Source organism: Lasioglossum baleicum, chromosome 1 (assembly GCF_051020765.1).
Source record: "Lasioglossum baleicum chromosome 1, iyLasBale1, whole genome shotgun sequence".
NCBI lineage: Eukaryota > Metazoa > Arthropoda > Insecta > Hymenoptera > Halictidae > Lasioglossum > Lasioglossum baleicum.
The window spans coordinates 1522762-1534939 of NC_134929.1; the positions used below are offsets into that span (position 1 = coordinate 1522762).

The 12178-nt window shown below is 44.5% G+C and overlaps 1 protein-coding gene across 1 annotated transcript; it reads left to right on the forward strand.

The window, feature by feature from the left end:
• The first annotated feature begins 3328 nt into the window (after positions 1 to 3328).
• LOC143221926 (uncharacterized) lies at positions 3329 to 11578 on the forward strand. Its single transcript, XM_076447594.1, has 5 exons — positions 3329 to 4410; positions 4474 to 4960; positions 5255 to 6273; positions 6367 to 6993; positions 11467 to 11578. The coding sequence occupies exons 1-5, from the start codon at positions 3329 to 3331 to the stop codon at positions 11576 to 11578; spliced, it is 3327 nt and encodes a 1108-aa protein (XP_076303709.1).
• Positions 11579 to 12178: the final 600 nt, after the last annotated feature.

Consider the following 12178-nt stretch of genomic DNA (forward strand, 5'->3'; position numbering starts at 1 on the left):
TATCAGAGGTGTATGTTAAACAACCAGAAGGTTATGAAGATGGTACCAACCGTGTATGTAAACTTAGAAGGGCACTGTACGGCCTGAGAGAGAGTCCTAGAGCCTGGTACGAGTGTTTAGACAAATATCTTGTAAAGCTAGGATTTAAACGAAGTGAACACGACTACTGCCTATTCAGTATGAACGTGAAAAATGATAAAATTTATCTAATAGTATTTGTAGATGATATGCTAATTTGTTGTAAAGAACAAGGAAATTTGAACAATATTAAAAAGTTGTTGACTGATAGATTTAACATTAAAGATATGGGTAAAGTCAAGACGTATTTAGGAATAGATATCGAATATGACGAGAAAAATAGTGAAATGTCATTGAGTCAAAAGAATTATGTCGAGTCGCTAGGTAGAAAATACAAATTAGAAAACACGAAGTTATATACCACGCCAATGGAGCAAAATTTGAAGTGTGAACCCGCACACACATTATGCGAAAATACTAAATATAGAAATCTGATAGGAGCGCTTTTATACATAAGTACCGGAACAAGACCAGATGTAAGCTACAGCGTAAATTATTTAAGCCGCTTTCAAAATTGTTATGATAATAACCATTATAAATATGCCTTAAGGATTCTAAAATACTTATATCTAACCAAAGAGTTGAAGCTGAACTTCAAGAAAAATGAAGAAATTGAAATATTAGATTGTTTTGCTGATGCAGATTGGGCAGGAAACCCTATAGATAGGAAATCCACAACGGGATATATCATAAGGATGTTTGGAAATGTAAGTAGGATATATAGGGGGGTTCTGGATCACTTCCCAATTCTGGCGGTTCTGAGGAACTTTCCAATTCACGGGAGAGCGGTACCGCAGAGCGCTATTGCACAAGCATATATGAAACATGATACTCCTTTGGTATTGCACAAGCATTACGTCATCTAGGCCAAGGACAAAGCTGTTAGACACCGCCCCCTTCTTTCTTACGTCATCTAGGCCAAGGACAGAGCTGCTGAGTCATCACTTAATGGTATTGCACAAGCATTACGTCATCTAGGCCAAGGACAGAGCTGTTAGGCACCGCCCCCTTCTTTCTTACGTCATCTAGGCCAAGGACAGAGCTGCTGAGTCATCACTTAATGGTATTGCACAAGCATTACGTCATCTAGGCCAAGGACAGAGCTGTTAGACACCGCCCCCTTCTTTCTTACGTCATCTAGGCCAAGGACAGAGCTGCTGAGTCATCACTTAATGGTATTGCACAAGCATTACGTCATCTAGGCCAAGGACAGAGCTGTTAGGCACCGCCCCCTTCTTTCTTACGTCATCTAGGCCAAGGACAGAGCTGCTGAGTCATCACTTAATGGTATTGCACAAGCATTACGTCATCTAGGCCAAGGACAGAGCTGTTAGACACCGCCCCCTTCTTTCTTACGTCATCTAGGCCAAGGACAGAGCTGCTGAGTCATCACTTAATGGTATTACACAAGCATTACGTCATCTAGGCCAAGGGCAAAGCTGTTAGGCACCGCCCCCTTCTTTCTTACGTCATCTAGGCCAAGGACAGAGCTGCTGAGTCATCACTTAATGGTATTGCACAAGCATTACGTCATCTAGGCCAAGGACAGAGCTGTTAGGCACCGCCCCCTTCTTTCTTACGTCATCTAGGCCAAGGACAGAGCTGCTGAGTCATACCCCCCCTTCTTTCTTACGTCATCTAGGCCAAGGACAAAGCTGTTAGGCACCGCCCCCTTTCTTTCTTACGTCATCTAGGCCAAGGACAGAGCTGCTGAGTCATCACTTAATGGTATTGCAGAAGCATTACGTCATCTAGGCCAAGGGCAAAGCTGTTAGGCACCGCCCCTTCTTTCTTACGTCATCTAGGCCAAGGACAGAGCTGCTGAGTCATCACTTAATGGTATTGCACAAGCATTACGTCATCTAGGCCAAGGACAGAGCTGTTAGGCACCGCCCCCTTCTTTCTTACGTCATCTAGGCCAAGGACAGAGCTGCTGAGTCATCACTTAATGGTATTGCACAAGCATTACGTCATCTAGGCCAAGGACAGAGCTGTTAGACACCGCCCCCTTCTTTCTTACGTCATCTAGGCCAAGGACAGAGCTGCTGAGTCATCACTTAATGGTATTGCACAAGCATTACGTCATCTAGGCCAAGGACAGAGCTGTTAGGCACCGCCCCCTTCTTTCTTACGTCATCTAGGCCAAGGACAGAGCTGCTGAGTCATCACTTAATGGTATTGCACAAGCATTACGTCATCTAGGCCAAGGACAGAGCTGTTAGACACCGCCCCCTTCTTTCTTACGTCATCTAGGCCAAGGACAGAGCTGCTGAGTCATCACTTAATGGTATTACACAAGCATTACGTCATCTAGGCCAAGGGCAAAGCTGTTAGGCACCGCCCCCTTCTTTCTTACGTCATCTAGGCCAAGGACAGAGCTGCTGAGTCATCACTTAATGGTATTGCACAAGCATTACGTCATCTAGGCCAAGGACAGAGCTGTTAGGCACCGCCCCCTTCTTTCTTACGTCATCTAGGCCAAGGACAGAGCTGCTGAGTCATACCCCCCCTTCTTTCTTACGTCATCTAGGCCAAGGACAAAGCTGTTAGGCACCGCCCCCTTTCTTTCTTACGTCATCTAGGCCAAGGACAGAGCTGCTGAGTCATCACTTAATGGTATTGCAGAAGCATTACGTCATCTAGGCCAAGGGCAAAGCTGTTAGGCACCGCCCCTTCTTTCTTACGTCATCTAGGCCAAGGACAGAGCTGCTGAGTCATCACTTAAATTTTTTCGCGGGGGAGGGGGGACAATCCCTCTGAAAGATTATACTCCTTTGGTATTGCACAAGCATTACGTCATCTAGGCCAAGGACAGAGCTGTTAGGCACCGCCCCCTTCTTTCTTACGTCATCTAGGCCAAGGACAGAGCTGCTGAGTCATCACTTAATGGTATTGCACAAGCATTACGTCATCTAGGCCAAGGACAGAGCTGTTAGGCACCGCCCCCTTCTTTCTTACGTCATCTAGACATCACCCTTATCTCTAAGGGTAGCAATGAATAAATAGGACACGATGGAATGTGAATTGTAGTCTTTGCAAACGTTCCGTCGTTGCAAGCGTTTGCCGTGACAAAAAAGTTATTTTGATATTTATAATTAAAAAACGGGGCAAACGTTACATTGCAAAGTGTAATTATATTTTGTGAATTGGAAATTTAGCAAATCAAAGTTGAAAGGAATATTTTGGCCAACAACCGTGCGGTAGCAAGATGATTGTAACATGGAAAAAAATGTTGAGGTGTTTGACAAGCATGTCAATGCTGGTGAAAACTATGGACGAGTATCACGAATGGCATCGCTCGTACATCGAGTCTCTGCAGTGCTGCATCAATTATCTATCCAGTGCAAAGGATGAATTGTCGGGAAGCATGAAATCTAGTTTAACATCAACTATGTGTCGTATGAAAACTTTAAACGTTTCATTGCACAAACGTATTTCCTCGCCGCACACCGGTAGAGGTTTATATGATCGCGGCGGTGCGAGAGCCTCGACGCTCCGTTGGGAAAATGTCGAGTCGGCATTTAAAAGTCGCATATCGACTGGCATCGTTATCAACGTGGAACATATCGATCCTAAACAATTTTTACAACATGCGAAACGAATGGTTACAGGCCGCGTTACAGAATTTTTAAACGTACATTCATCGCTGAAAGCTAGCGTGACGTTGGAGGCAGAATTCATGCAACACACCAACGAGGTTTCCGTGAAAAGTTTCGGCACGCGAAACGTTGCATTGTTTCGGACAAGCAATCTACGACAGTGGTATCAGAGAGACGTTGTACCAACGATTTTGACATCGTTGGAAGAGTTTCAAGAGCGAGACAGCGGGTGGGCATTGTCGAAGATACTGCATTTGATTGTGAACTTTAGCAAATACCAGCCATTGCAAGCCGGCTGCACCACTGAAACCTACTTGCCTCGAACGATTCAGCTGAAAAAAACGGTCGTGAATGTGAATAACAAGGATGAGGCATGCTTTTTTTGGGCGGTCGTGGTGGGTCTCTATCCGGCCAAGACAAATCCATCGCGTTTATCATCATATCCACACTACAAAACAGTGCTTCAAACCGAAGGTTTTCAATCGCCTATGCTGTTCAAAGACATTCGAAAATTTGAACGAAAAAACGATGTTTCCATAAACGTGTTCGAATGGGTGCGCAAGAAATGTGTAACACTTCATTTGACTGAGAAGAAACGGACAAGACATGTCAATTTGCTGTTTATCCAGAATGCTGCAAAGACGCACGGCCATTTCGCATGTATACGAAATTTGTCAAGATTGGTTTCATCACAGCTTAGCAAGCATAAGTGCACGAAGCATATTTGTGATCGGTAAGTTGCACGTTTTTTTGTTATTTTAAATTCTTTGAAGCAAGAAAAGTTTTCTTCCCACAGGTGCCTGCAATATTTCCCTACGCTGGAGAGATTAAACATTCATACAATCGACTGTGAACGAATGAATGATTGTGCTCTGACGCTTCCAACGAGCGAAGATAAGTGGTTACACTTTAAAAATTTTGTAAACAAAGAACAGACACCATTCATTATCTATGTTGACTTGGAGTGTCTGCTGCTGCCTGAGGAACAGGAGGGAGAAGACCGTGCAGCACGCGTACAATATCAACAACACCACGCGTTTAGTATAGGATACTATATACATTGTCGCTACGATGAATCGGTGTGCGAGTATCAGGTTTATCGTGATAAAGCGGGATGCGCTGCATGGTTTGCAAACAGGTTGTACGAGCTGAGTCAGAAATTACAGCCGCTATTTGATAAAACGGTGCCAATGAATCCACTAACTGAAGCAGAAAAATTAAATTTTCGTATAGCCACACATTGTCATGTCTGTGAGAAAACGTTTGAGGAAAACGATATACGAGTGCGTGATCATTGTCATTTCACGGGCGCATATCGTGGTCCAGCTCATAACGAATGCAATTTAAGCTATCAATCTTCGTACGTGATACCAGTGGTTTTCCATAATTTATCAGGCTACGATGCACATTTCATCATAAAAGAATTAGCAAATTCGTTCGAGTGACGGATAGACGTGTTACCATTGACGAAAGAGAAGTATATCTCATTCACAAAAAACGTTTCCATCGAGAGACAGCCGGGTGAAGAACGAAAGTATGTAAAGTTCTTGAAATTTCGCTTCATCGACTCATTCAAGTTCTTGAACTCAAGTCTGGACAAGCTGTCATCGTATTTAGACAAAAATAAATTACGCATCGTACAAGGTGAATTTACACATCTTTCTAACGATGATTTCAATCTGTTGACCAGAAAAGGCGTGTTTCCATACGACTATCTGGCATCGTACGATAAATTAAATGATACATGTTTACCACCGCGCGAAGCATTTTACAATCGGTTAAAGGGTAGTGAGATATCCGACGTCGATTACCTTCATGCAAATACTGTTTGGTCGCGTTTCACTATACAAACGCTAGGAGAGTACAGTGATTTATATCTAAAATTGGATGTATTGTTGTTGGCGGATGTTTTCGAAAATTTTCGCGATGACTGTCTCGAGAATTATAAGCTTGATCCAGCACATTATTTCACGCTCCCCGGTTTCGCGTGGGATGTGATGTTGAAAATGACGAAGATTGAATTGGAGTTGTTCACCGACGTCGATATGCTTTTGTTCGTGGAGCGAGGAATACGTGGTGGATTGAGCCAATGTTCTCACAGATATGCATATGCAAACAACAAATATTTGTCTACGCACGATTCGAGTAAACCATCCACCTACTTAATGTATTTTGACGTGAATAATTTGTATGGTTGGGCCATGTCGCAACCTCTACCGCACAGAGACTTTCGATGGGTGGAGGATATTGATAATTTCAACATTGAATCCATTCCAATCGATAGCCCTGTAGGATACATTTTGGAGGTTGATTTAGAGTATCCACGCGAAATTCACGATGCTCACGCAGATCTTCCATTTTGTCCAAGTCACGATGCAGCAACCAGCTCGAGTCAAAGAAAGTTGCTGGCAACACTTCGCAATAAGGAGCGATATGTTATACATTATCGATACCTCCAGCAAAGTTTAAAACATAATCTGAAATTGAAGAAAATTCATCGAATTCTAGAGTTTCAACAGTCGCGATGGTTGCACGAATATATCGACTTGAATACAAAATTACGCACTAACGCAACTAACGATTTTTCAAAGAATTTGTTCAAATTAATGAACAATGCTGTGTTTGGAAAAACGATGGAGAACGTTCGAAATCATGCGATCGTGAAATTACTTTCTCGATGGAATGGTAGACACGGAGTTGAACGATTGATAGCTAGACCAAATTTTCACAGTTATACAGTGTTTTCCAAAGACTTCGTCGCGATTCAGATGAAAAAGCTGCTCGTTAAATTTTACAAGCCCATCTACGTAGGCATGTCCATATTGGATATATCAAAATTTCATTTATACACTTTTCATTACGAGTACATGTATCCAAAATTCCAGCAAAATTGTAAGATTTTATACACGGATACGGATAGTCTGATATATGAAATCACTTGCGATGACGCGTACGAGACGCTGCTGAAACGTGATATCCATCGATATGACACCAGTAATTATACAGTGAACAACGTTTACGGTGTTCCGATTGCAAACAAGAAACAACTAGGATTGATGAAGGATGAGAATGGTGGTAAAATCATGACAGAGTTCGTAGGACTTTGTTCGAAAATGTATGCGATTCGCGTGCATGATGATTGCGAAACCAAAAAGATCAAAGGCATTAGGACAAACGTTACCGCTCGAGATATAAGTTTCGAAGACTATGTCGAATGTCTTAATAATCATACCGAAAAGAGTGTTAGCAGTAATTGTATAGCGTCTGTACGACATCAGGTGTATTCGATGTCGGAAATAAAATTAGCATTGAGTCCGTACGACGATAAGCGATATATTTGTAATAATTTAATCAATACTCTTCCTTGGGGGCATTACAGTATCAATTGAGAAATTTTTATCTATAAAAAGAAAAAAAGTATGGAGACGCATCCTATGAAAACATTATATTCTATGCGCTTCAGATTGGGAAGTAGGAGGATTGTTTTTTAAATAAAAAATACATCTTAATTCAAAAATGCTTTTTATTATAAAAAAAAATTTTATTACATTAAGTAGGATTGAGTAGTAGATTGAGAAGTATGAGGGATTGTTTTTCAATAAATCATAATTTAAAAAAAAAAATGATTTTTATTATAAAAAATTTTTTACATTTTTAAAATTTTTAAAACATTACTTCAAAATATTGACTGGGTTGAGGGATTCCTTTTTTTATGATACCAATTATTGCTCATTGATGTCCTGAAAAGAAAAAAAGTTTTTTAATATTAATAATTTTTTTTAAATTAATATGTAACGTCGTACCGACGTCTTGCGTCGGCCTCCTTCATACGAGCAAATTCTCGCCGTATATACATATATATACATATCCCCGTGAGCGCGAACATAGGGAATCGGAAAAGACGCAATAGTCACCGGTACAAGCGGACGCCAGCATGGCAACCGCGAGTACAGGTGTACGTACATCTAAACCGTCGCCTCGTTCAAACAGCGAAAAGTATACATCGACGACAACATATTCGTCCGTACCTCGTACGATTTAGACAAAGGACTTCACGGTTCACCGAATCCCTATGGTCCGCGCTCTCATTATAAATAAGACGAAATCGCGCGAATCGCTCTCTTCTAGTTCAAATTCTCTTCTAGTTCAAGCTCTCTTCTAGTTCAAATTCTCTTCTAGTTCAGACCCGCTTCCAGTTCAGACTCTCTTCTAGTTCACTCTCTTCCAGTTTCGGAATTCTACTAATTCAGTTCTCTCGCGTCTTCAATCGAATTCAGTTCGACTCAGTCTTTTCTCGCGTTTTCGGACTCTATTTCAGATCGTTCACGATATTCAGGTCGTATTGCTCCTTACCATTTACACTATTTCTTTATATATCATTTGGTTCTAAATTGTTATTCGAGTCTGCTCGTAGATTATTATTACGTATTTACAGATATTATTCTGGTTTATTGGTCGTACGAGGTTACTCGTAAACCGTCACCGTTATTTTGTTGTACGAGCTTACTCGCATTATCATTCCAAATTTATAATTACTATTTTCGTGCTATCTTGTTTATGCGATTTTGCTCGCTTTATTATTCACATTTCAATTGTTAATTTTGTGTTATTTGGCTTATACGAGCTTGCTCGCATTACTATTCGTATTGATAACTATTATCTAGTGCTATTTTGTTGTACGAGCTTGCTCGCATTATAATTAAGGCTGATAATTCTTATTTTTGTGCCATTTTGCTTTGTATGAGCTCGCTCGTAACCTGCTTGTTACTATTCTGTGCTATATATCTCGTTCGAGCTCGCTAGCGAACCGACATTGTATTTGGTTCACGAGTTCTGCTCGCAAGTCTTATTCTTGTACATATTCTGATTCATTATATTCTGTCTGTTTAAACCATCTATTTCGCAGCTTATTCAGCAACACCTTGCTCCTCGATATCTTCCACTTCTAAAGTGTCGTTCCCAGTGACCGGTTAAAGTGATCGCGAGTGTGTGCGTGTGTGTGTGCGCGTCTCCGGGTTGTTCAATCCCGATCGGTCCGTCGACCGATTCCTCACATCCCTCACATTCCTCACATTCGTTCCTATAACCCCTAAAATTGGTGTATCAATCGTGTACGTCTGAGCCCAGAGGGTGCTCGGTACCGAGAGAACACTAATTTCCCTTCGGTCGAGAATCCTGTCACGAATCGAACAACCCACGCGCTCGGACGAGTCACACACAACACGCCCACATAGTGACACTCTGATCGCAGGGAGCTGTCACCGTCATCGCGCAGTTCGTCGCTCCGTCGCGACATCCCCGCCGGACGACGTCCATTCATTTCCCTCTTCGCCCCTTTTCAACAACGACGAACGCCGGTATCGGGTCCCTGATCAGACGTGGACGTTACGCGCCACGTGGATCTAAGATCGTCTTAAGTAAATTGGTCCGGTTACGTCCCCGCCCCGTCTGGGCGTCGTTTCGTCGGATCATATCCGACCCGGGACGTAACAGGAGGTTATTTTTGGCGCAGTCGGTAGGACACGACGATCGCCGAATAAAACCGGTCGTTGGTTGTTGAAGTTTTAATCCGAATTCTTCTTCTTTCTCGCCCCTTAGGCGGCCTATACATGTATCCCGACCTCTTCTTTTCACGATGGATTCCGCTGAATCAAAATTGAATTCGAACGTGCCCTCACCCCTCTCTTCCTCGGACCTGTTCGCGTTCCAATTGGAACTCGCCAGGAAAGAAGCCATCCTTCAAGAGCGCGCCGCCGCCCTTGAAACCGCGGCGAGCCTACGCGAGTCAAAACAACGCGCGCGTGAAAATGAACTATTAGCAATGCGTCGCGACCTTCATGAGATGCGGATGAACCACCTTGACTCGAACGCTGCACGCTTCCGCCCCCGCTACGATTCAACCCCCTTTACCGAAGCTCCTCGCCCAGACCCTGTGAATTTCACTGTTAAGCAAGCAGTAGAATTCATACCCACCTTCGATGGCAGTAATATGACCGTCCTACAATTCATCCGAGCGTGCAAACGCGCACGCGAGGTCATACCCGCGTACGCAGAACACACGCTGACCAAACTCGTCTGCAACAAGCTCCGCGGTCGCGCCTACGCGGCCGTGGAGGACGAAGATTGCTCCACTATTTCAGACCTCTGCAGCCGTCTTAAAGACGTGCTGGGTCCCCATCGCTTCGTTGACCAGTACCGAGGCGAACTGGCAAGCATCTCGCAGCGGCCCACCGAACACGTGCTCGACTTTATCAGTCGCGTAAAAGACTTACGCACCGCGATCCTCGATTGCCACCGCGACGGGACCAACGTCGACGATATCGACACCCTTACTATAGACAGTTTCATTCGCGGCCTTATCCCCACGTTACGCGCCGAGGTCCGCCCGTTTCGAAATGAGCCGTTACGAATCGTTTTCGACGAGGCCATTTCCGCCTATAAACAATACGAACTCGATAAACTCCGATACCAAGAACCCCTTCGCGACGATTATCGCCGCGCACATTTTTCAGAGGCACGTTCCTCTACGCCCAATCACCGCGATTATTATTCCCCCGAGCCTCGACGTCGCACCCCCGAGAATCGCGACCAATATCATCCCCCTCCTCGCGAACTTCGCGAATCTCACAAACCCCGCAATCGTACGCCTGAACGTCGCGACTACTACGGCTACCCTCCCCGCGACGAATACGATTCGCGTAGTCCTACTTTTGAGCGACGAACGACGTCGGGTTTTGACCGACCCACGCCCGCGTACCGCGAACCCTGGCGTACCGCGGATCCTTCATATTCTGTAAACGCGTCTCGACCCCTCCCGCCTCCGCGCCGATACGAACCCCCGCAGAACAGACAGCGAGCCGAAATCTCTTTCGCAAATCAACCAGTCGTGCGCAATAACGTCTCTATTCCGTTCCCAAATCCGTGCGAGCACACGGTTGAGGCCCGTACCGTAGCGTGCGTCACCGTCAATGTAAATAGTCCAAATACCGGGCACATTTCTCGCCTAGATGTTAAACCGAGCGTAGTTTTAGGTGACTGCCGAGTCACAAACAATCGCGGAAAGGCCAGCCCACGGTGCAGCGTTGCACTGACCGAAGCGGCGACCTCCTCCCTACCGGTACTGAAGGTAGAAGAGATCGAAGCCCACCCTTTCTATTCCCACCCCAAACCCATTTCTGATTCCGGATCAGTTTCGGAACAGTTTACTAATTTCACATCTCGCACGAGCCGGTCGTGCGAGTCGATCGACATCGATCAGCTCGCGCCAAACCCAAAATCCGAATCCGCTTCGGATTGTTTTATTTCTATTTCAAATTCAAAATCCGAATCCGCTTCGGATTATTTTATTGCTAACTCAAACTCAAAATCCGAATCCGCTTCGGATCATTCTAATTCTAATTCAAATTCAAAATCCGAATCCGCTTCGGATTACTCTAATCCTAATTCAAACTCAATATCCGAATCGGTTTCGGATCATTCTATTTCAAACTCGAATCCAAAGTCCGAATCGGCTTCGGATAATTCTATTTCTAATTCAAATCCACAGTCCGAAACTGGTTCGGACCATCTCGCTACATCTCGTACGACTCGACCGTACGAGTCGATCAAAAATGATCACCTCGCGCCAATTCCAGACCTCGAAGCAAAGAGAGTTCATTTCTCCCCACAAGATGCTACTCCGAGTATGACAGAACTCTGCGAAACAATCCCACTGACTCATCTCAATCCAGATGAGATTGAAAAGGTAAAATCTTTACCACGAGACAACCACGATCTCTCCTATCTCCAGAAAGATCGACGTGGAAACGCCCACGCATGCGAACGCGAAATCCTCGCCACTAGCGATACCGTTTCTCGTGTTCACCAATACCAAGCCCCGCCAACCCACGAGGAAATCATAAACGACAAAATCACAGAAATACCAAATGCTGCTTCGACACAAATTCCAGACTATGCGCATAGAATTTCCTCTTGGATTGCGCGGAGGAAGTCAAAGAAGCGTCGCGACAAATTAAACAGGCTATCCAAGGAAAATGTACAGCCTGGAAATATAAACGATCGACATTCGCGCGTCCCAGTAGTTCGCAACAGACGCCGAGGATACCTGTTGTCAACTACCAACGGAACCTGCTTCAGTCTACGCTCCGTGGGAACACCGTACATCACGCCGCCCGCCCAAATCACCCAAACCCAACCAAGCTCAACGATCTCCCGTAGCCTCATACTGCCCGGCAAGATCCGAAACGATGGCCGTAGCATTGGAACCTCACACGGTGACTCCTCCAATTCACCTGCAATCCGGACAAGCCTGTCCCTTCCAAAAAGGAAACTGCCTCGACTCGCAGGATGGCCCTACGTTTTGAGACACAACACGCCAAATCTCTGCAGAGCATATCATGGCTGTGCTATTTCATCCGAGAAGGCAGCCCAGTACACGAGCCGATTCGACGAGTTCCCTGGTTACAAGGGGACCATATTCTCCGATTCCAATGGAACGAAGA